Below are 26,208 nucleotides of genomic sequence, written 5' to 3' on the forward strand. Positions count from 1 at the left end.
TAATCTTTGACAAAGCAGGAAAGAGCATCCAATGGAAAAAAGGTGGTCTCTTTAGCAAATGGTGCTGGGAGAACTGGACAGCAACATGCAGAAGAATGAAACTAGACCACTTTCTTACACCATTCACAAAAATAAACTCAAAATGGATAAATGACCTGAATGTGAGACAGGAAACCATCAAAACCGTAGAGGAGAAAGCAGGAAAAACCTCTTTGACCTCAGCTGCAGCAATTTCTTGCTTGACACATCTACAAAGGCAAAGGAACTAAAAGCAAAAATGAACTATTGAGACCTCATCAAGATTAAAAACTTCTGCCCAACGGAATGGGAAAAGATTTGCAAATGACATATCAGATAAAGGGTTAGTATCCAAAATCTATAAAGAATTCACCAAACAACACCTGGAAAACAAATAATCCAGTGACATGAATAGACACTTTTCCAAAGAAGACATCCAGATGGCCAACAGACACATGAAAAGATGCTCAATGTCACCATCATCAGGGAAATACAAATCAAAGCCACACTGAGATACCACCTCACACAGGTCAGAGTGACTAAAATGAACAAATCAGGAAACTACAGACGCTGGCGAGGATGTGGAGAAACGGGAACCCTCTTACACTGCTGGTGGGAATGCAAACTGGTGTAGCCACTCTGGAAAACAGTGTGGAGATTCCTCAAAAAATTAAAAATAGATCTACCCGGGGCGCCTGGGTGGCTCAGTCGGTTAAGCGGCTGACTTCAGCTCAGGTCACGATCTCGCGGTCCATGAGTTCGAGCCCCGCGTCGGGCTCTGGGCTGATGGCTCAGAGCCTGGAGCCTGCTTCCGATTCTGTGTCTCCCTCTCTCTCTGCCCCTCCCCCGTTCATGCTCTGTCTCTCTCTGTCTCAAAAATAAATAAAAAAAATAAATAAATAAAATAAAAAAAAAAAATAGATCTACCCTATGACCCAGCAATAGCACTGCTAGGAATTTACCCAAGGAATACAGGAGTGCTGATGCATTAGGGGCACTTGTATCCCAGTGTTTATAGCAGCACTTTCAACAATAGCCAAATTATGGAAAGAGCCTAAATGTCCACCAACTGATGAATGGAAAAAGAAGAGGTGGTTTATATATACAATGGAATACTACTTGGCAATGAGAAAGAATGAAATCATGCCAGTTGTGGCAATGTGGATGGAACTGGAAGGTATTATACTGAGTGAGACAGATATCTTATGTTTTCACTCATACGTAGATCTTGAGAAACTTAACAGAACTCCATGGGGGAAGGGAATGGGAAAAAATAGTTACAGAGAGGGAAGGCTCTGTAACTTGAGGCAAACCACAAGAGAGTCTTAAATACAGAGAACAAACTGAGGGTGGATGGGAGTGGGGCAAATAGGAGATGGGCATTGAGGAGGGCACTTGTTGGGATAAGCACTGGGTGTTGTATGTAAGCCAATTTTACAATAAATTATATTAAAAATAATAATACATAAAAAATACAATTAATTAATTAGTTAATTAAAATGTGGGTTTTTTAAATGTTTAGTTTTGAAAGAGAGGCCGAGTGCAAGTGGGGGAGGGGCAGAGAGAGCAGGAGACACAGAATTGGAAGCAGGCTCCAGGCTGAGCTGTCAGCACAGAGCCTAACACAGGGTTCAAACTCACTAACTGTGAGATCATGACCTGAGCTGAAGTCGGATGCTTAACTCACTGAGCCACCCAGGCGCCCCTGGGTAGTATAGGCATTTTAACACTATTTTGTTCTTCCAATCTATGAGCATGGAATGTTTTTTCCATTTCTTTGTGTCATCTTCAATTTCTCTCATAAGTGTTCTACAGTTTCTAGAGTACAGATCTTTTACCACTTTGGTTAGGTTTATTCCTAGGTATCTTACGGTTTTTGGTGCAACCGCAAATGGGATTGATTCCTTGATTTCATTCTGCTGCTTCATTATTGGAGTATAGATATACAAAAGATTTCTGTACACTGATTTTGTATCCTGTGACTTTGCTGAATTCATCCATCAGTTGTAGCAATTTTTTGGTGGAGTATTTTCTACATAGAGTATCATGTCATCTGCAAATAGTGAAAGTGTGACTTCTTCCTTGCCAATTTGGGTGCCTTTTATTTTTTTGTTGCCTGATTTCAGAGACTAGGACTTCCAGTACTATGTTAAATAACAATGGTGAGCCTGGACATCCCTTGTCTTGTTCCTGACCATAGAGGAAAAGGTCTCAGTTTTTCCCCATTGAGGATATTAGCTGTGGGTCTTTTGTAAATGGCTTCTAATGAGGTATGTTCTCTCTAAACCTACTTTGTTGACAGTTTTTATCAGGAATGGACATATTTTGTCAAACACTTTTTCATATAGTTCTTACCCTTTTTGCTAATGTGGTGTACACATTGATTGATTTGCAAATACTGAACCACCCTTGCAGCCCAGGAATAAATCCCAGATGATCATGGTGAGTAATTCTTTTAACGTACTGTTGGATTAGATTTGCCAGTTATCTTGTTGGGAATTTTTGCATCCATGTTCATCAGGGATACTAGCCTGTAATTCTTCTTTTTAGTGGTTTTGGAATCAAAATAATGTTGGCCTCGTAGAATGAGTTTGGAGGTTTTCTATTTCTATTTTTAGGAACAGTTTGAGAAGAATAGGTATTAGTCTTCAAATGTTTGGTAGAATTCCCCTAGGAAGCCATAAAAGACCCCGAATAGCCAAAGCAATCTTGAGAAAGAGAAGCAAAGCAGGAGGCATCACAATCCTGGACTTCAAGCTGTAATCATCAGGACAGCATGGTACTGGCACAAAAACAGACACACAGATCAAAGGGACAGAATAGAAAACCCAGAAATGGGCCCACAACCATATGATTAATCTTCAACAAAACAGGAAAGACTATCCAATGGAAAAAAGACAGTCTCTTCAACTAATGGTGCTGTGAAAACTGGACAGCAACATGCAGAAGAATGAAACTGGACCACTTTCTTACACCATACACAAAAATAAATGAAAAAATGGATGAAAGACCTAAATGTGAGACAGGAAACCATCAAAATCCTAGAAGAAAACACAGGCAGAAACCTCTCTGACATCGGCATAGCAACTTCTTACTAGATATTTCTCCTAAGGCAAGGCAAAGAAAAACAAAAATGAACTATTGGGACTTCCATCAAGATAAAAAGCTTCTGCACAGAGAAAATAAAAAACTAAAAGGCAACCAATGGGAGAAGAGATTTGTAAATGACATATCTGATAAAGAGTTAGTATCCAAAATCTATAAAGAACTTATCAGACTCAATACCCAAAAAACAAATAACGCAGTTAAGAAATGGCCAGAAGACATGAATAGACATTTTTCCAAAGAAGACATACAGATGGCTAACACACACATGTAAAAGATGCTCAACATCACTCATCATCACAGAAATACAAATCAAAACTACAATGAGATATCACCTCACACCTGTCAGAATGGCTAAAATTAACAACACAGAAAACAAAAGATACTGGCGAGGATGCAAAGAAGGGGGAACCCTCTTACGCTGTTGGTGGGAATGTAAACTGGTGCAGCCACTCTGGAAAACAGTATGGAGGTTCCTCAAATAGTTAAAAATAAAACTACCTTATGACCCAGCAATTGCACTACTAGGTATTTGCCCAAAGGATGCAAAAATACTGATCTGAAGGGGCACATGCACCCTGATGTTTACAGCAGCATTATCAACAACAGCCAAATTATGGAACGAGCCCAAATGTCCACTGACCAATGAATGGATAAAGATGTACACACACACACACACACACACACAATGGAATATTACTCAGCCATCAAAAAGAATGAAATCTTACCATTTGTAAACTGTGGATAGAGCTAGAGTGTATTATGTATGCTAAGTGAAACAAGTCAGAGAAAGACAAATACCATATGATTTGATTCATATGTGAAATTTAAGAAACAAAACAGATGAACATAGGGAAGGGGGGGCAGAGAGAAAGAGGTAGGCAAACCATAAGAGACTCTTAACTATAGAGAACAAAAACTGAGGGTTGATGGAGGGGAGGTGGGCAGAGGATGGGCTAAATTGGTGATGGGTATTATGGAGGGCACTTGTGATGAGCACTGTGTTATATGTAAGTGATGAATCACTACACTCTACTCCTGAAACCAATATTATTCTATATGTTTACTAACTAGAATGTAATTAAAAACTTGAAACAAACAAAATAGAAGGCAGAAGAAAGAAAAAAAAACCCTTCTCTGATGAAGCTATAACCACAGACAGTTCTCAAATGGACTTGGGCTAAATTTATACCACTTATATATTCTAAGAAGTTTCAAGTTGAGAATTTAAAGTGGACCTAGGGGCGCCTGCGTGGCTCAGTCAGTTGAACATCCAACTCTTTTTTTTTTTTAATTTTTTTTCAACGTTTTTTTTATTTATTTTTGGGACAGAGAGAGACAGAGCATGAACGGGGGAGGGGCAGAGAGAGAGGGAGACACAGAATCGGAAACAGGCTCCAGGCTCCGAGCCATCAGCCCAGAGCCTGACGTGGGGCTCGAACTCACGGACCGCGAGATCGTGACCTGGCTGAAGTCGGACGCTTAACCGACTGCGCCACCCAGGCGCCCCAAACATCCAACTCTTGATTTCGGTTCAGGTCATGGTCCCAGGGTCATGGGATTGAGACCCGCATCAGGCTCTGCGCTGAGAACATGAAGCCTGCTTGGGATTCTCTCTCCCCCTCTGTCAGCTTCTTCCCTGCGTGCGTGTGAACTCTCTCTCAAAATAAATAAGCATTTAAAAAAGTTAAAAGAGACAAAGATATAGTAAGCAAATACTAGCCAAAGCAATTTTAGGTTATTCTTTCTCAAAATTTAAGGCATTTTTCCATCTTCTAAGTAAGGTACTACTGTTGAGATGTTTTTACTAAGAATCTTTTTATCCCCCATATTTCCAAATTTCAATCCTAAACTAGAATAAGGTATTTTCTAGAAGATTCCTTAAATTTTCTCTTCTTTTGAATTTATATATACTATACATATTTTCATTCCCAACATATTTCTTTTTCTCTGAAACCAGGTTCTCCCCCCTCCTTTTTTAAAAGAGCATTCTATTCTTGTTTCATAGATGCCATATCATCTCTTGTCTCTCTGACAAGTTTAAGCTTTTTTTTTTTTGTTCTATACATTATTGTTTCATTTTCTCATTTTGTTTTGGTATCTATTTTTTGTGTTAGAAGTTTTTCCTGGATGTCTGGTGATCCTATGAGAGAGCAAGGCTTGCTGACTTTTGAATATGACTGTTCAGTTAGCAAGTAGATTCCTAGCCTTTTAAGTAAGGGATTTTTCCTCCAAACATCAATATCTGCATGTCTTTTTTTTTGGCCAGTCATTTCTCCAGAGAAAAATCCTCCAATCTCCTGCCTGGGAACATAAGACTAGCCATTAGCCTTCTGGAAAAAGATCTGAATAGTCTTTTTCATTCACTCATTCAACAAACATTCACTAGACACCTACAAGATACTGTTTTAGGCACCTGAAATATTTTGGTGAACAAAACAGACAAAACCCCCTACTCTTGTGGTGTTTACATTCCTGTGAAGGCAACATAAGTAAAAATTTGTCAGGTAACAGTAAGTGTCATGGAGAAAAATCAAATCAGGAAGCGAGGAAAATGAATGCCAGGTTGGGAAAACTGTAGTTTTAAATCAGGTGGTTAGGGAAGGCACCTTTAACAAAGACCTAAAGGTGAGGGAGCAAGCCATGAGAGCATGTCTAGATGACAGAATATATACCTTCACTACCTTCACTTAACCCCTATTTTCATCCTGTTGCTTTACTTTCGTGGCCATATGCTTAGCATCTCTGAGTCCAGAGACACCCTGGTTCAATTTCTATAGAAGTTAACCATCTCACTGAGGGAAAGAAGAAGATTTTGGCGTTTAATGGTGCTTTGTACAGATTTTCAATCAATCCTCCTGTTTTAGCCCACTTTCAGAGGTACTTAGCACCTACAATTCCTGAGCCTTTATGGGTTTATGATATGGATTAGCTTGCACTTTCATTCTTCTACAGGTAGTTTTCAGTTTACTCTTCTCTGTTAGTTAATATTCAACTTGCTATCTTCCTAAATCTTGGTAGCCTATCTTCTATTTGTTCTTTGGTATTACTCCTTTTTCCAAATTACTCTATCATAATTTAATGGAGTTTGGTAAGAGAATAGAGGCAAACAAATGAATTTCTACAACTCTCTGGAGTAGCTATTCCTATTTCACAAATGAGAAAACTAAAACCGAGGGAGATTAAATAACTCATCCAAGACACAGAAAGTAGTGGGCTAGAATCTTATTCTCATGGTTATTTCCTTATCAGTTTTCAATACTACCCTCAAAATAATATTAAGTTCTCCATTCTTGAAATCACCCAAGCTAGCCATGAGTAAGCAGAAATCCTCAGGAAAAGGTGAAAGAGGATTGGTCCCTGTTGTAGGGGTAATGACTGCCAGAGGACCCTAGTAGCAAGGCTGTATACCAGGGAGACGAAAGAGAAAGTCAAGGTTTACAAATGTAGGTGGCAATGAGAGGGAGCAGGAAGGTGCAGTGAGAAGGAAGAATCAAAGACAACTCTCAAGTTTCTCTGATGCCATTCACAGAATACATAGAACGGCATTTTAAAGGGCTCTAAGTTACTAAATACTGATTTACCATGTGATTGAAAATCCTACATCCTATTCCTATTAGTTTTCTTTGTTGGCCATTGGAGAATGTTAATTGTTAAATGGGCATCATAGAATCCAAAAATGAAAATAGTACAGCATTTACCACAATGTCCTGCATTAGATAGGACAGGATACTTATGGCCCAATAGTTGATGTGGTTTCAAGCAAATGAATGAAAGCTTACCTCATTTAAAACCACTTTCAGATAAGATATTTACTCCATGGGAACTTCCAACCTGCTGAGTCAGATCACACAAAAATATAGTTTATTTTAAATGGATGGATAAAGACAGACTGTTGCAGCACTGAAAGAACTGTAATCTTATACCTCTGATAATAAAGAATTCTGCTTCACTTAGGTTTAGAAAAAGTTAGAAATTTTATTTCCACCACTTACCCAACCTAATTAATAACTTATTTTTCCAAAATCTTACAAGTAACGAGAAAAAAAGATACGGCAACTTTACTACAATGATCTAGCCTCAAACACCACTGAGATATCAGTAATGAAAACAAGAAAGCAGACAGAATACAAAGCATTTTGATGTTTTACAAGAGCTAATTATAACTGTTTAGTCTTACAATCAATATTTGTAGCTATACTCACGGATCAGAACTTATACAAGCTACTATTCTGCTTTGACAATATCACAACAGGAAGAAAGCAAGCAGGCTTGGAGTCAGAGTTTAAAAGCCAATAAAATCCATACAGAAGACTCTAATAAAGTATATAGTTCCAGGGCACTTGGGTGGCTCAGTCGGTTGAGTGTCTGACTCTTGATTTCAGCTCAGGTCATGATCCCAGAGTTGGGGGATTGAGCCCGGTGTCAGGCTCTGTGCTGAGCATGGAGCCAGCTTGACATTCTCTGTCTCTGTCTCTGTCTCTGTCTCTCTCTCTCTGTCTGTCTCTCTCTCTCTCTCTGCCCCTCTTCCCTGCTCATGTGCACTCTTTCTCTAAAAAAAAGGAAAAGCATATAATTGAGAACCAACTGCCATATAACTCCCTTCTCAGACTCAACTAAATGCCATGATGATGTAGAATATAAGACATATTTCATAGGATATTTCATTTCAAGTATATTTAGGGCAACGATTCTAGAGCCTCTTTCCAGTTACAACTTGCTTATATAAGCAACTAATTTAATTCCAATTCAATCAAAGAGACATTTGAGTATGTTCATGGCAGGCCCTGATACACTTCCTGGGCATTTGGGGAAATCAGCATGCTAGAGGATCCCATTGATGAATAAAAACTTGGTTCTCACCCTCAAAAAGCTGATGCCAGAGAGGAAATAGGTAAGTAAACAGTCATTGTATACTACAGGTATGGCAGAAATAAGCCTAGTGTACCATGAAAATTCACAGAAGAGACTTCCAATCCTGTTTTGGACACTTATGGGAATGAAATCGGGTCAGGAAAGGATTCATAAAGATGATTTCTGGTACACAGATTTTCTTAAATGCTATACAAATCTGAAGTACTATCCTTATTAAATTATGACCTGGATTGGGAAGGTAATTCCTCTAATTACCAAATAAAAGATTATAATTTCCCCATATTCAGTGAGAAATATGTTAGTATAGAGATTCTGCAACTTAAAAATGGGTTTATATTCCAAAGGTTTGCAAAGTAGGTTGTTGGGAAAACTGAACCACATTTTCCCTAATTAACATTATTATGAAATATTGGTAGATTCTCTAGGTAGTTATATCCCCAAGCCTACTTAGCCATAATATGATAAAATGCTATTTGTGATGAAATTCTACTAATAACGATGTAGTTCAAGTGATTAACACAGAAAACTGATTTTAATATAGCTTGAACCATGGTTCTTATGCTTAAGGAAAAGCTGTTTAAAGGGATGAGAAGGATTAAATGAAACTGCTCATGTGTTTGTGCTAGGCACTTTACAAGCATTATCTAAATTTAATCCTCATAATAACCTGAGCTATACTTTCTTAACAGAAAAACAGACAAATACAAATATGAAACCATAGAAGGATATAAGTAGGGCACAAGTTCATTTTTGCATATTGTCAATAATTACAGTTTTAAAATCTCATTTCTAGGGGCACCTGGGTGACTCAGTCAGTTAAGCATCCAACTTTGGCTCAGGCCATGATCTCACAGTTCATGGGTTCGAGCCATGTGTCAGGCTCTGCACTAACAGCTCAGGGCCTATAGCCTGCTTCAGATTCTGTATCTCCCTCTCCTTCTCTGTCCCTCCCCCATTTGTGCTTTCTTTCTCTTTCAAAAAGAAACTTCAAAAAGATAAAAGAAAATCTCATTTCTATACTCCACAAATCTATGGTTTTTCCTTCCCATTTAATTCCCTACTAAATTTAGGTTGGACAATTTTAAACTATTGAAAACAATGTCATGTGTCCACTATATTAGAACATTATTCATTCATTAAATGTTTATTGAGCTCCTGGGTGCTAACCATTTTGGGGCAAGTAAATAAAACACAAAAGGAGTTTATAATTAAATTAGGAAAGATTAAACAAGTAAATCACAACATGGTTGTTAGTAGAACAGATAAAATACTGTATATACACAGCACTATCAACTGAAAGATGAACAACAATTTTATGTACCACTAAGAAAAAAGCTACCAATTAAAGTATGACACATTTCAAGTGACACTTAGAAGTCATTTTAAATTTCTTGAAAGAGCTCTTTTATACTTACATTGATTCAACATACATCACTTATGGGTATAAATAAAGGAAAATGAGAGCAAAATAAAATACTTAATAGTATTTCTAACCAACTTCTTCACACTGAGAGTCTTATTCTTTTTTTCCCCCTAAGTTTATTTATTTATTTTGAGAGAAAGAGAAGAGAGAAAGAATTCCAAGCAGCCTCCACACTGACAGCACAGAGCTTGACATGGGGCTCGAACCCACAAACCATGAGATTGTGATCTGAGCTGAAACCAAGGGTTGGATACTCAACCAACTGAGCTACCCAGGGACCCCTAAAACTAAACACCAGCTCATAAGCTGACTTAACCTTTATGTAGAGAGCTATGTTGCTTTCTGACTCAAACTTTAGAAATAATGCTTAACTCATCTGATTGAAAACCTACTCCTCACAACCATTCAGTTCTCAGTAGTTAAAAGAGTACTCTACTTTTACCTCCAGAATTTTCTTCCAAGCTACCAACACCTATTTTACAAGTTTTGGTGCTGGTTTTGGTGTTTGTCCATACAACTCAGGAGAACCAAAATAAAGCTGTTACCTTACCAAGAGCAATTGTGAAGACACTATCATTTTAAATATGAAAAGAAATAAAAAAAAAAGTATGAATTACAGTAAATAGGTTTCCATTATCTAGCTTTATAATTTAAATGACTCTATGTATATATCATCTCTTTCTCTTTAAAAACAACTGATGCTAATATTAGCCACATTAAAATAAAATTGTATTGAAGTATAATTAACATACAATGTTATATTTAGTTTTACCCATATTTTAAGAAAATAAAGTGGAGCTTACACTGGTTAAGCAGTATGTAGTAAGGCCAGGAAGGGAATCCCAGTTTGTTGATTTAAAACCTCTATTCTTTCTACTACAAGACAGGAGAAGTACAAAATAAATAGTATTGATATGGGATGGTAAACTGTGGCCTATAGGCAAATCCAGTCACTGCCTGCTTTTGAATAGCTCATGAGCTGAGAATGGTCTTTACATTTTTAAAAGCTGGGAGAAAAAAAAAAGTAATATTTAATGACAGGAGAAAATTACATGAAATTCAAATTTCGGTGTTCACAAAAAAAGTATTATTGGAACACCATCACATTCAATATGTATCGTCCATGGTTGCTTTCGTCCTACAACAGCAGGGCTGAGTAGCTGCTACAGAAAGTGTATCGTTTGCAAAACATAAAATGGTTACTATTTGGCCCTTTACAGAAAAGTTTGCCAAACTCTGGTATAAATGATAGGTGCTATGAAAGGGCAGAAAATGGAAAGATCACTGCAGGCTGAATGGTCAGGAAACTTTCAGATCTCATTTTAAATGAACGCTATGTGCCACACGTCCATTAAACCAAATCTTATAAAAACATTTATTTAAGGGACACCTGCGTGGCTCAGTCAGTTGAGCGTCTGATTCTTGATTTTGGCTCAGGTCACAATCTCATGGTTTGTGGGATCGCGTCCTGCGTTAGGCTCTGCACTGAGAGCGTGGAGCCTGCTTAGGACTCTCTCTGCTCCTCACCCACTCATTCTCTCTCTCAAAATAAATAAACTTAAAAAAAATATATTTATTTAACTGTGCTATTGTAAAAGATGCAAAGAAATAAAAACAAAGGCCCTTGCACTCCGAAACTTTCTATTTTATTGAGGTAACTTAAAAAAAACTACCATGAAAGATAAATTATTATCTTAATTATGGTATTTGCCAACTTAAATTACCATAAAAATTATGATAGATAAATTTGGCATAACAATTTTTTAAAATGCAATACTGAGTAGTAATGCACAATAATTGAGTGGAAATGACAAAGTGTTTTAGAACTCAGAGGAGACAAGTGAATGAGCTAGAACAGTCTGAAAGAGGTTCGTGGGTTTTACAGGACTTGAAAACATGAAATCGGAGGCATTGCTAATAAAATAAACTTGGCAATTAGTAAGTGCAAGAAACATTTAGGGAACTGACATTGCCTGGAACATGACTATGGATAGCTTTTAATCGCAGACTGCTTGCTCCCTACACTTTATGGTAGAGTCACTAATGTACAGGTACCACCTCCTTGGAAAATAGTCTTCACTCTTAGACAATAAGGGATAAATTGAGCAAGGGCAGAAAAAACCAATCCTATAAAATGCAGGTCTTCCAAAAATAATTGTTAATTGACATTTATTCTCTTACAGTAATAGAACTGCTTTCAGGTTTAGAGCATCACAAAAGAAGAGATAAACTGTTAAATTTTGATAAAATAAAACCAAAACCAGGCATGAATCTTTACATAAAAGAGACTAACTGCAGGCATGAGCTTCTACCATATGAGTATTTTAAATCTCAAATTAGGACCAGGTATTTGGAAGCACTCACAACACACTTAAGTGCCGGTGCTGAAATAAAGTATACATTCTATTATTTCATGAAGTGAAACAAATTTCAGAAGAAAGGGAATGTAGGTTTAGTTATGTCATCTTAATGTAACTGGTGAGGAAATAAGATTGTTCTCATAAAATGAGGCCAAATACATCTAGGAAAGGTCAGCACTTAAATAGCCAGCATACTAGGAATCAGGGAAATTCAGACACAACCCCTACCCTTAAGAAGCTCATGGTCTTATAGACAGTCAACCAATAATTACAAGTCAGAAGGATAAGTGTTAAACTACAGAAGGCTATGAGGTCATAGAAGAGATGCAGCTTGCCTACTACATGAAGATGTCTACTAGGAGATATGACCACCACCAACAAAATTATATGATTAATTGCTAAGGAAAGAAAGGAGGGGAGAATAGGAGGAAAGAAGGAAAAAAATTCCCTACATATTTAGAGAACAAGGAATAAGAACAGTTGTATGTTTTGAGGTGAATGTCTCAAATCCAAATAGGCATAATAACTTCAACATCAACTAGGCTGCTTAAATTTGTTAAGGGAGTTATGAATGAGTCATGAGCTGCACAGTAGCAGTCCTAGTCACTGTTGTCACAAATTCTCTAGTCTAGGAGTATGTGGAAGTAAAAAACTGAAGTTTAATTGCAGTCAGCTATTTAAATGAAGGCATCACTGCTTTTAAAAAAAAAATGTCTTGATTAGGAACACTTTGAAGGGAATGGAAAGATGGCAACCAGATGGCTGTCTGGGTCATGGTAGTTTGGAGTGTTCATTACTAGTGATAAGGGCATGTTATTAAAGCAGCAGACTTAAAGATTCTCAAAACTACACACTGGATTAGGCTATTAGAGATCATCTTTCTTTATGGAAGGGAAAAATTAGCTGTTTATTATGTGTCAAACAGAATTTTGAGTTCCAAAAGAAAAGTTTCCCCATTTTTTTTAAAAGTAGGCTTCAAGCCCAGTGTGGAGCCCAATGCAAGGCTTGAACTCATGACCCTGAGATCAAGACCTAAGCTGCGATCAAGAGTCAGACATTTAACCAACTGAGCCACCAAGGCACCCCAAAAGTTTCCCCACTTTATTTTTTTTAATATGTATTTATTTTGGGGAGACCGCAAGTGAGGGAAGGGCAGAAAGAGGGGGACAGAGGATCCAAAGTGGTCTCTGTGCTGGCAGGCTGACAAGCAGCGAGCCCGATGTGGGGCTTGAACTCATGAACTGTGAGATCATGACTCAAGCTGAAGTTGGACACTCAACCGACTGAGGGACTCAAGTGCCCCAAGTGTCCCCATCTTAAAGATAAGGAAATATAGTCTCAAATGTAAAATAACTTGCCCAGAGCCACTTTCAGTAGCACTGGAGTTTGGATTTTAAACTCAAGTATGTCTGGTGTCAAAGTGGTCTTGCGGGGCTTGAACTCACGAACTGTGAGATCATGACTCAAGCTGAAGTTGGACACTCAACCGACTGAGGGACTCAAGTGCCCCAAGTGTCCCCATCTTAAAGATAAGGAAATATAGTCTCAAATGTAAACTAACTTGCCCAGAGCCACTTTCAGTAGCACTGGAGTTTGGATTTTAAACTCAAGTATGTCTGGTGTCAAAGTGGTCTTGCTACTACACCATGATAGTGAATTCTAGAAAGAGGAAAGATAAAGTGACCAGGGCCACATGACTTATTAGTGACAGAGACAGGAGTTCCACTTACACCGAGAAAAGTCCATAGCAAAGAACACACACAGACGCATGGTAGAAAAGGAGTCAGAGTAAACAACTTCAGCCTTCTCCTGTGGTTTGGACAACTAGAATTTTCAACATAACCTCTTATTCAATCATCAAAATATATTGGTAGTTATGTGCTTGGGAGTGGTTGTCAAAACTGTTGAGGAACATCTAAGTGTGGCATATAATTGGACCGCCCTTTAAATAGCACTATTAATTAAAACTTTCTTCTCTAAAGGAAACTATTTTATGACATAAAGGAGTAAGTTTTTCCTAACCAACCAGAGATGTTTTCTCAAATCTGACATCAAGTAACATAACAAGGAAGGCTCATTAAGTTTAAAAAACAACAACAAAATCCAATTATCCAATTTTGGGGACACTGAGAAGAAACAGATTTGTCAGCAATAAGCCCAGCAGCAATGGAATAAAGGACATTTACTCAGAAGTGCTCAGGTCAAGGGGCTCAAACCTGGCACATGGTGGAAAGGGAGACAAAAGAAGAGATGAATTACTTCCTATACCTCTGTTGAGTGAAAACAGTAGAGAATTTACAGTCAAAAGATTAATCTCCCCCACTTGTTAACATTAGGCCTTGGGTTACATGCTGTTTACTGTCTACTCCAGACATTCCTGCTGCACTTCCCACCACTCTCTATTCCCTAGAAGAATTCCAAATTGTTTAGTAACTAGTGGGGAGATTTTGTTATCCTTCCTCCAGCCCAGGGGAATGAATCAGAATTGGTCTAAACCAGTCAAAGTAATCCCATTCCCAACTGCCAGTGATTGGTCTTAAAATGGACATGTAAATCAGTTCTGGACCATGAGACTTAAGGGAAAAATTGGCTGGGGAATTTCCCTTTCCAGAAAACAAAACAAAACAAAAGGCATGCTTAGCTAGGAAAAGGCCTTTGCTCCAGTTCCTTCCTTTTATTTGGAAAGATGGAATAAAGGTAAGATGAAAGTAGAGTTGCAGCAACCATCTTGCAACCAAAAGGTGACAAGAGAAGGAAAATCCAACATTAGTAAGATGGCAAAATTAAGGATGCACAGGGTCCTTACTGATATCATTGAATGACTGAATCAATGCTAGAACTTCCTATTAATAATAAATATCCTTTTGGTTTAAAGCACAATAAACTGTTAACAGCTAATAAGATTATTTCACATTAATGTAATATTGCTAACTTGAATTTGGGAAGTTTTGTAGGACTGTATTTTAAAAACAAATCTACTGAGTTTTATAATTCTATAATAAAATGGAATTTACTTACACATAAGGAATTTATCCCTAGTTTATTTTGTACATAATTAAGTGATACTACATTAGATGAACTTAGGCCAATACTTGGGATCTGAAATATTTTTCCTTCAAAAAGGATTAATACACACTGAAAGACATCATATTTCCTCAAAGACTCAACATCATAAAAATGTTTACTTTGCGTTAATTTACATATTTAATGTAATCTTAATAAAAATACTATACGGGTTTTTTTTTCTGGCACTAGTTTAGTTGATTAGAAAGCTTATTTGTATATTATTCAGCCATAAAAAAGAATGAGATCTTGCCATTTGCAACAACATGGATGGACCTACAGGGTATTACACTAAGTGAAAGAAGTAAGACAGAGAAAGACAAATACCACATAATTTCACTAATATGTGGAATCTAAAAAACAAAACAAATGAATAAACAAACAAGAAGCAGAAACAGACCCACAAATACAAAGAACTGATGGTTGCCAGAAGGGCGGCAAATGGGGGGATGGGCAAAATGGGTGAGTGGAGTGGGAGATACAGGCTTCCAGATATGGAATGAATAAGTCACAGGGAATAAAAGGTATAGCATAGGAAATTATAGTCAATGGTATTATAATAGCATTGTATGGTGATGGATGGTAGCAATACTCATGGTGAGCACAGGGTATAGACTTGAGGAATCACTATGTGGTACACCTGAAACTAATATAACATTGTGTGTCAACCATACTTTAAAAAAAAAGTTTGTAAGAATAAGCAAGTAAAAGGAGCCAGGAAAATCTTAAAAAAGAATGAGGGAGAAGCTACCTCTACCATCTACTAAAACATACTAATAATAACTCTGTAGTTAAACAGGTAGTAGTGGCACATAAATAAAAAAGCAGGCCAGGATGCCTGGGTGGCTCAGTTGTTTAAGTGTCCGGACTCTTGACTTTGTTTGGCTCAGGTCATGATCTCAGGGTTCGTGGGTTCGAATCCCTGCTTGGGATTCAACCTCTCTCTCTCTCTCTCTCTCTCTCTCTCTCTTCCCCTCCCCCCCGCCCCTCCCTTGATGGCACACTTTCTGTTTCTCTCAAAATTAATAAACTTTAAAAAAACGTTAAAAAAAATAGGAAGACGATGGGATAAAAAAGAAAATAAACAGATCCATATCTATGTGAAAATTTGGTATTTGACAAAAACATCATTTTAATCCATGGGGAAAATGACTAATTTTTATTGAGGTGAAATTCATATAATAGAAAAAGAACGTTTTAATAAATGGTGTTACAACTGGAAAACCTGTGGATAAAGATAAAACTGGATCTATCTGTTCCTCACTTTGCACATCAAGATTAACTTAAAATGGATGTAAAAAAATGGAACCATTTTTTAGAAAAAAAAAAATGAATTCCTTTATAACCTGGGTGAAGGAAATGTCTTTCTGTGATGCAAAATCTAGAAGCAGCACATGCTAGATAGATTTGAGTGCATTAATATAAAAAAAAAAACCTTTTTATATAGCAAAATACATTATAAGCAAAGTAAAAAAGCAACTTGGAAAATATTTTTAACACTTAGAAATATCCTGAATACATAGAAAGCTTCAAAGAGCCACTTTGGAAAACAGTTTGGCAGTTTCTTAAAAAGTTAAACATAACTTACCATGCAACACAGCAATTCCATTCTTAGGTGTTTACCAAAGGGAAATCCAAACACATTTCCATACAAAGATTTATATGTGAATGTTCATAGCAGCATTATTCATAATAGCAAAACAAAAAAAAGGAAACTCAAAGTGTTCATCAACTGACAAGTAAAATTTGCTGTATCTACACAGAATATCATTCAACAATAAAAAGAAATGGTGTATTGATACATGCTACAACATGGATAAATCTTGAAAACATTATACAAAGTAAAAAAAGCCAGTCTCAAAAGGCACTTACTGGGGTGCCTGGGTGGCTCAGTCATTTCAGCATCTGACCCGTGATTTCACCTCAGGTAATGATCTCACAGTTTGTGAGATCCAGCCCTGCCTGGGGCTCTGTGTTGAAAGCTTAGCACCTGCTTGGGATTCTCTCTCCCTCTCTCTTTACCCTTCCCCCACTCGTGTGCATGCTCTCTCTCAAAATAATTTTTTTTTAAAGGCCCCTTACTGTATGATTTCATTTATATGCCAAAATAGGCAAATCCATGAAGACAGAAAATAGAACAGTGGTTCCCAGGGGTTGGGGGAGGCAGAAGTAACCGGTAGCAGGTAAGTAGTTTCTTTATGGGATACTGAAAATGTTCTGGAATTAGTGACAATGACTGTACAGCCCTGAATATACTAAAAACTAATGAATGGTAGGTAAACTTGTAAAAGGGTGAATTGTATGGCATATGAATTTTAATTTTTTTTAAAAAATTAATTAACAAAAACAGAAATACTAGAATTTGCAACTCAGTATGTGAGCTTGAGCAAGCTTTGTCCTTTATTTCCCCATTTGTTCGAATGGCTCCTTAAAGCTTTCCCAGGAGGCCTGATATTCATTATAAATTTAAGAAGTTGAACGAAGGACTATCTAATCAGATACAGATTAATAGAATGCTTAAGGGGAAAAAGTGATATTACAAAAAATTCAAAAAAGAGCTTCTACTTCATAAAGAAGACTTTCTCACAGTTTTCATAAAGAAGAAGCCTTTCTCATGGTTTTCAATATAAAATAATTTACTAGTTATTCTGTAAGAGCTTATGTCAGGAAGCATAAGTGCTTTTCATGTATTATCTCATTCTCATAGCACTCTAAAGTAAGCAGAGATTAAAAGAAAAAAAAAACAAAAAAAGACTAGAAGAGGTTAAATGACTTGACCAAAGTAAATACTTAAGCTGAGCTTCAAACTCAGATCCCCTTATCACTTTAAAGACAACAATTTCTACACCAAGTTATAACAAGAACTAAAAGTAAAACAAGAACAAGAATGGACTAAAAACCCAAAGTCTAGGTTTGAATCTTGTTTCTGCCATTTGATGATTCTGTTTTTTTAGGCAAGTCAAAGAACATTCGAATTTTCTCATTAAGAGAAAATATTACCCCTTGCCCTAATTTACCTCATAAAATAATACAAAAAGGCACTTATACCTTCCAGTTAAAGTACTGTAGAACTGTTAAGAGATAATTACAGAAATATAGTACTATTGGTAAACCAAAACTGTGTTGAAAAATGAATGGTTTTAATAATCTATAGTCTCTCTAATGGTAACAGAATGTACTAAAGCAGTGATTTTCAAAACATACTCCTCTCAAGCACAGCAGATGCGGCAGACTAAACATTTGTGTCCCGCTCCCCCCTCCAAACCCAGATTCATGTTAAATCCTAACATCCAATGTGATGGTATTTGGATATGGGGCCTTGAGAGGTGATGAGGTCATGAGAGTACAGCCTTCATGAATGGGATTAGTGCCCTCATAAAAGAGATGCCACAGAGCTTCCTTCCCCCTTCTGCCATGTGAAGACACAGCAAGAAAAATGCCATCTATAAACCAATAAACAGTCCCCACTGGATACAGAATCTGCCGGCACCTTGATCTTGGACTTCCCAGCCTCCAGAACTATCATACATTTCTGTTGTTTATAAGCCACCCAGTCTATGGTATTTTTTGTTATGGGCAACTCTAACAGACTAAACTACCAGTTGCAAGTAGGGATCCCAAATCAGAGTAGCTCCAAAATCTTTAATAAAAAAGTTCAAAACCACTGTTTTTTGGCATCATCTACTGGCTTCTATCAAGGAACAATGAAACCAGGATTTCAGGGCTTACCCAAGAAAAACTGTTGGTGTTCTGAAAAGGGAATAGATTCTAGAGACTAAACCTAGATTAAACCCTGGTTCTGCCACATACTAGTTGGGTGACTGTTAATCTCAAGTCTGAGTTTCCTGACTTATAAACGCAGAGAAATATATACCTTGCAAGGTTGTGAACAGAGTAAATAAAATAACATACAAAAAATAATAAAGTAATATACATAAAGCTATTACTACAATGACTTTCACAAGGTACCTACTTGAAAAAAAAGTACTTGCTGTTTTTACATTACCTAGTGATACTCTGGAATTACTAAGTCTAATTTGAAAAACTACATTATGGGAACTCAAGAAAACCACAAACTCAAAACCACCCTGAATATATGAATACCTCTAAACAAGGTTTAGTGAAATTAAAGGCAAGAGATTATGAAAAACTGTTGAAAAAGTAAGTCATATAAGAGACTGTCAAATGAACAGGTCCAACCTAAAATTAAGAGATAGATGAGAGAATGGAAAAAGATGGGTACATAAGAAAAATGCAAATGAATGAATAGAAGAAGAAATAAAGAAGAATGCTTTAAAATTGATAGAAGTGAGACTTCATAAATCAAACCTGAGAAAAAAGAAAGACTGAATCCTAGAGTATTTGCAATGAAATAAGAAACACAACTCAAATTAAGTATTGCCAGGATAACAACTATGAATCCAAAAAAACATAATGGGTCTCAGAGACTCAAGTCTCAGTCTTTACTGGCCCTACCACTAGGCTTCTACTGCCTTAGTATGAAGAAGAATTGAATTTGTTTTCTTTTTCTAATTTTTTTTTTTTTTTTTTGAGAGAAAAAGAGACAAAGTGTGAGTTGGAGAGGAGCAGAAAGAGGGGGAGGGGCAGAGAGAGAGGGAGACACAGAATTCAAAACAGGCTCCAAGCTCTGAGCTGTCAGCACAGAGCCCAATGCAGGGCTCAAACTCATGAACCCTAAGATCAGGACCTGAGCTGAAGTCAGACACTTAACCAACTGAGCCACCCAGGCACCCTGAGTTTGTTTTCTTATTCACAAAAAATATTATCTCCTGCCTCTACGTTTACCTACAGAATACAGAATTCTCTGAATCGTTTCCTCAACTATACAGTGAAACCATTTCAAAGCTCTCTTTTTAGCACAGGGAGAGAGTATATTACCACTAATTTTAGACTCGGCTGAGGCCTGCCTATGTTTCAATAAGGAAATAGAAAAGAAAAATATAGGAAAACAAGCCACCTGAGGAGCACATAAAATTCACCAACACATGCTCTTCTCTTCATAATATTATAAAGAAGCATCTTCCTAAATAAGTTTATTTCCCAGAACAAGCAGTTAACAAAGAAGACCAAAGCATCTATTTAAAGAGGGTAAGTTGGAGTGCCTGGGTGTTCAGTCGGTTAAACATCTCGGCTCATGTCATGACCTCACAGTCCATGAGTTGGAGCCCCACACTGGGCTCCAGGCTGACAGTGCAGAGCCTGCTGGGGATCTTCTCTTCCCCTCTCTGCCCCTCTCCTGCTTGTGCTCTTTCTCTCAAGATAAACAAACTTAAAAAATAAAGAGGGTAAGTTACTATTATACAATCTTCTAATCACCAAGTTTTCCCTTTATTTTCTTTTACTGTTTTTCTTCAGTTTTTCACCTTCAGAGAATTTGTTTTAACAAAGTGAGAGGCTGACCTCTAAATTTATCTACAGCATGTATAGTTATTAAAAACCTAATATTTTTATATATTTTTACAGAAGAGGGTTTGTGTACTAAAGGACCAAATTTTAGATTAAAAAAGGCACTAAGACATATATACCAATGATAAATGTTACATTGATTTTATACTCCAGGTAAATTTTCCCAAATAATCTGTCATGGATCAGTTTCCACATCCTCCTTATTCATGTTACAGTCTTACTTTTCTGTCTTTTAACGCCAAAACAATATCCATCTTACCTTCTACGAGGCTTTCTACCACCTCTGTCTATTATGCATCAACTACCTATCTTCTGTCGAGGTTTTCTCACTTTTCTACTGTGCATCATAGTCAGGTCTCCACTTCAATTCTTAGTTTCCTTCCCTGTTTGTTTCAACCACCACCCCCAATTCTCACCACCTCTCTATCCCACTGTTTTAATTTATAGGATTCTCCTTTCTCTTTATTCCAAGGACCTACTTTCACAGTTATGCATCTACTGTCCTCATCTCCTTTTTGATCAGTTTTTGTACATATTACTTCTTTAGAACCTAAGATTCCTCTTCTCTAGTTTTTATTCCCAGTATATCTATCAACCCATTTCTAGAATCCCAAACACACCCTGTTGGCTACCTCGTACCTATTCATTCTTTCTACCCCTTTTCTCTGTAGTCACTAGTCTGCAGAACACTATTTGATACCACAAATACCCCTGAAAACCAACTGCCTACTCAATTGTCTCTACTTTCCAGTAATTACCTCTCCCATGTTCAACTCATCCTCTCTTATACCTAAGGTACCCCCTAAACCTACACAAGCCATTCAACAACCTAAAATTCCCCAAAACTATCCCTTCAACACAGCTCCTGCCTTCCCAGTAAATGGATTTCCCCAAAATATTATAAGCAGCTACTCTCAATGCTTCATTAATTCTGAGTCTTATCAAACCAGTACATAGCTTCCATCAGACTTATTTGCCTGGCAAAAATCAACTGCCCAAATTTCCTCTTTAAGCTTCCCAGACTATATCTACAGCACTTCCATTCACGAAACCCCGTTCCCAGTCATTTCTCCATCTCTAGAGCCCATGGTCATTCTCTCAGCTCATCACTCCTACCCTTACTCCCTACCCTCACTTCTCAGAACATTCCCATTGCTCTTAACAGTCTAATTGGCTATATTCCCCATCTTTCCTTAGTCCCGTTCTCAGGCTTTCTCAATTCTCCCTTAAAAGATCTAATCTAATCAACCCCTCACTCCCTGAATCTTCCTCTTACACCTCCAAGGACACTCTCTAGAACCTTCTGCTCCCTAGTTCTCTTTCCTTCTCCAATCCTGCCTCAGGTGTTCCCACTTCCCTCAGCTTTTCTAGTATCTAGTTCTTTCCGTCTTCTTACTACTTCCAAATCTTTCCCTAGTTGTTCTCCTAAATTCCCTCAACTTTTCTGTCAGTCATTCCCCATTTTCCTCAACCTTCCCTGGCAGCTATTCCCCGACTTTTCTCACCTCTACCACCTTTCCTCAAACCTCATCCATCCCTTCTTCTGGAGGTGCCTCCTACATCTCTTAAATTACCCTCTCAGCTGCCTCAATCTTTGCCTCATTCCCTCCTTCCTTCAATACTATTTGTCCTCCAATTTCCATTGACTTGGCGCCTCCCCTAGTTCCCAAATCTACGTTCAACACCATCTAAACGTCTCCAGGCCGCCGCCAACATTCTCTCTCATCCTTAGCCTCCCCTACCGTGCCACTCTAAACGCCCAGAGACACCATTCTCCAATGGCCGGCGCCTGGCCTCTAGGGAGACGGGGTATGGGTCACGTACCCCATTCGCATCTTGGCTCCGCTCTGGCTGCCCCCGCTGCCGGGTAGAGGTGGGCGAGAGGGCAGGCGGCCGAGGTGCATGCTCTTCTCTAGGGCCGACATGAAGTGGAGGCCTCAGGTAGTCAAACAGTAGCCGGAGCTTCGTCCCACGCTAAGCGCGGCCCAACCGGTCACAGCTCGCTCCCCTAGCGACGCCCAGTGCCTTTGGACAGCACCCAGCTACCGGCAGCACCGCCCACCGCCCACCGGCTCCGTAAACTCCACCCCCTCTCCTCGGCGATTCCACCGGAAGTACGCAACAGCCGTTCACAAAGAAAGCTGGGTAACGGAGTCTACGGATCTCTCAGACCAACAGAGAACTCATCGACCCTCGCCGGAAAGACAAGCGCTCCTAAAGGCAATGCATCCTGGGCAATGAAGTCCTCAAAGGGCATATCCCTTTGCGCTTGCGCAGCTGAAGGCGACAGCTGTCAACCTCGTAGAGGTAGTGTAGCAAAGCATCCTGGGTGTTGTAGTCTATTTGCGGGAAGAAGGCTTTGGCGCCTTCCCTTTTCACCGCTCCTTTCAGACGGTTAAGAGGAAGAGCTTTTTCTTCCTGCTTCCCAGGCTGCCCAGCGGCTCCGGTTGCCGGGGAACGCAGGCGCCTCGGGAAGGGATGGCGGGAGGTTACGGCTTGGGTGCTGGAGCCGGAGTTCAGTTGGTGAAGAAAAGCTCTGGCTCGTCATGAAACAAAGAAAAGGCCAGGGGCCTGTCGGAGCCCGTGGCCGCAAGAAGAGAGGTAACCTGAGAGACCAAAGGTTGAGGAAAGAATAATAAGGTGGAGTTGGGAGCAAGGTGTAGAGAATTCCAGGGAGACTCCCCCACCCGCCTGTAAAAAGGGAGGGAGAGAAGTAGGAAGGGGGAAATAACCAAGGAATCTGAAGGTTAGAGAGGGCAGTTACCCCTCCAGCGAAAGGGAAGGAAATAGGTACTGAAGTAGGGGGTCAAAGCGGACTAATAAATGGGGCGAGGTGAGGGCTAAAAGGGTGCAGGCAGGACGCTTCTAAAGAAAGGAAATAAAAAAATTCCAGGATTTTAAAAAAACTTTTTAAAGGGAGGTGTAATTGACATGTAACATTATCTTAGCTTCAAGTTGTACAATTGTTTAGATATTCCCGTATATTTGCGAAGTGATCAAACAGTACGTCTAGTTAGCATCCATCACCGTACATACTTACTAAAAGTTTTTTTCATGTCATGAAAACTTTTAAGATGTACTCTTTTAGCAACTTTCAAATATACAGTGCACTATTAACTGTAGTTCACTGTGCTGTACTTTTACATCCCTGTGACCTAGGAGTACTTTTGATAGCAAAGTTAAATGTGTGTGTGTCTGTGTGTGGGAGGGTATAGCTTTGGAGTTCCACACGTACTGAAAGAAACATAAGTTGGAGAGGTGGTATGTCAGTAATTCTAATTGGCAAAGATCATGTTGTATGCATTACTGTAAATGTTAGTTGAATGAGCCAAACAAACATAAGACAGTCATGAAGTATGAAGGGCTACAGGCAGGAGTTGGGAAAGATAGTTGTGGAGGAGAGAAAAAGAAAGTGGGGAGTGACAAGGTGAGGTAGAGTGCAGGTGAAGGCATGAGGATCTTTGAAGGATCTGAGAGGATGAAAGAGTGTGTAGCAAGAGAAGGTCTTTAGATTGAGGACTCAACCTACTGTCTGAGAACGTATCTCATCCAAGCTTTTTAAAGATAACTAAGGCAGTTTTGAGGCAGTGACTTTTCCTGCAAAGAATGATGGGAGGATATGAAATAGCACAGATGTATTCAATGCTAGTGCTCCCTATGTCAAACAGTCAAGCATATTTGGTTGATAGGAGGAAAATAAAAATTGAAATAACATAAGAATGCCCTTCTTGCTATACCATCTATATATGCAGTAATGCTCATATACACACCTGTGTATTATTTTTATATTGAAACTACTTATATGTAAAGATTATGGTGGGTCTTTTTCAGCTGTAGAGAGCAGAGAAGGTGTTCGCTTTAGAAATCCAAAAACTTTTATATAGATTTCTTGATCTGATATACTCCAGTATATTTTCTTGTTAGGCATGACCACTCTCTGAGGGAAAAGAGGAATAGGAAGGTGTGTGTAATATAGGAATGGTTTCTTTTTTTTTTTTAAGTTTTTAATTTAATTCCAGTATAGTTAACATACAGCGTTATATTAGTTTCAGATATACAGTATAACGATTCAACAATTCTATGCATTACTCAGTGTTCATCATAAGTGTGCTCTTTAATACCCATTACCTATTTCACCCACCCACCGCTCCCCCACCTCTCCTCTGGTAACCATCAATTTGTTCTCTACAGTTAAGTCTGTTTCTTGGTTTGTTTCTCTTTTTTTTTTTTCCTCCTTTGTTCATTTGTTTTGTTTCTTAAACTCCACATGAGTGAAATCATATGGTATTTGTCTTTCTCTGACTTATTTTGCTTAGCATTATACTCTCTAACTCCATCCATGTTGTTGTAGATGGCAAGATTTCATTCTTTTTTATGGCTGAATAATATTCTATTGTATAGATATAAAGGAATAGTTTCTTAAATTTCTTCTAAATCATGGTTAGGAGATAACTATGAATGGAAGACCATCAGGGTCATTAAAGGAAAGTTTTATAGAAAGTCATAATTAAATGCCTTGTTTACATTTATTATCTGTCTGAAATCAGAAGCCAATAAATATTATAAAAACCAATGAATATTATGAGCCCAGTGCTGGAGTAAAAAATAATGGCAGAATCTGAAGATGATAGTGTCTGTCTTCAATGACTGAATGATGTTGGCCGGAAAGAAAATACAAAATTTAAGGTGGTCTATTGAAACGCTTAATCATTTGAGCATTGAATGAAGGGAGGAGTTATTGCTGTTTCATGTTTAGTGATGGTTTTAAAGTAAGAGAGGTAGAGCTAACATATCTTAAAACCTGAACTTTGCAACAATAAACAACAGTACTTGGGAGAAAAATTTCAACTACTTCTGAGATTTTAAAAACCTATGTACTGTATCATTATATTTGTATTTTTAAAATGGTATCTTTTTTTTATTGAGGTATAGTTGCACACAATGTTATGCTAGCTTCAGGTATACAACAGTGATTCCACAAGTCTATATGTTATACTGTGCTTACCACAAGCATAACTGCTATCTATCCCCATACAACGCTATTACAATACCATTGACTATATTCCTTATGCTGTACCTTTTATCCCTATGATTTATTCATTCCATACTTGGAAGTGTGTGTCTCCCATCTCCCTTCATCTATTTTGCCCATCCCCCTTCCCCTGTCCCCACTGGTGACCGCCTGTTTTTCCTTTGTATTTCGGGATCTGTTTCTGCTATTTTTTAAGATTCCACATGTAAGTGAATTTGTCTTTCTTTGTCTTATTTTACTTAAGCATAATACTCTGTAGGACCATCTGAGTGGTCTCAAAGGCAAGATTTCATTCTTTTTTTTTCTTAATATTTATTTATTTTGAGAGAGACAGTGCAAGCGAGGGAGGGACAGAAAGAGAGCGGGAGACACAGAATCTGAAGCAGACTCCAGGCTCTGAGCTGTCAGCACAGAGCCTGACATGGGGCTCAAACTCACGAACTGCGTGATCATGACCTGATCATGACCTGATCATGATCTGGTGGCCACTTAACTGACTGAGCTACCCAAGTGCCCCTTTGTCCTTTTTTATGGCTGAGTAATAACCCATTGTGTACGTGTACCACCTCTTCTTTATCCATTCATCTATCAGTGGACACTTGGGTTGCTTCCACACCTTGGCTAGTGTAAATAATGCTGCAATAAACATAGGGGTGGATATATCTTTTCTCGTTAGTGTTTGAATTTGGGGGGTAAATACCCAGTAGTGGAATTACTGAGTCATATGGTATTTCTATTTTTAATTTTTTCTAAATTTTTAATTGTTTCTTAATTTCTTTTGAGAGAGAGCACTCATGTATAAACTGGGGAGGGGCAGAGAGAGAATCCCAAGTAGGCTCTGCTGACAGCGCAGAGATTATGAAATCATGACCTGAGCCGAAATCAAGACTCAGGTTCTTAACCAA

General features: G+C 38.2%; 2 protein-coding genes across 7 annotated transcripts in view; one reads left to right on the top strand and one right to left on the bottom strand.

The window, feature by feature from the left end:
• Window positions 1-26,208, bottom strand: part of PPME1 (protein phosphatase methylesterase 1) — a 104,206-nt gene that overhangs the window by 66,692 nt on the left and 11,306 nt on the right. Inside the window, exons 1-2 of one of the 5 annotated variants that reach the window (XM_042906821.1) lie at window positions 22,096-22,137; window positions 6,906-6,957 (exon numbers count right to left, since the gene is read on the bottom strand). The exons of 1 other annotated variant lie outside the window; for it this stretch is intronic. In XM_042906821.1, coding sequence (XP_042762755.1) covers window positions 6,906-6,910 — 5 coding nt within the window. In that variant the 5' untranslated portion in view covers window positions 6,911-6,957; window positions 22,096-22,137. Of the gene's footprint in view, window positions 1-6,905; window positions 6,961-22,095; window positions 22,442-26,208 lie in introns of those variants that run through there. 3 more of the 5 variants (XM_042906820.1, XM_042906819.1, XM_042906823.1) reach the window with 3 other exon arrangements.
• Window positions 22,634-26,208, top strand: part of C2CD3 (C2 domain containing 3 centriole elongation regulator) — a 144,612-nt gene continuing 141,037 nt past the window's right edge. For both annotated transcript variants that reach the window (XM_042906813.1, XM_042906814.1), the window contains exon 1: window positions 22,634-22,872. In XM_042906813.1, the coding sequence (XP_042762747.1) occupies window positions 22,818-22,872 (55 nt within the window). In that variant the 5' untranslated portion in view covers window positions 22,634-22,817. The remainder of the gene's footprint in view (window positions 22,873-26,208) is intronic.

This window comes from Panthera leo, chromosome D1 (genome assembly GCF_018350215.1).
Source record: "Panthera leo isolate Ple1 chromosome D1, P.leo_Ple1_pat1.1, whole genome shotgun sequence".
NCBI lineage: Eukaryota > Metazoa > Chordata > Mammalia > Carnivora > Felidae > Panthera > Panthera leo.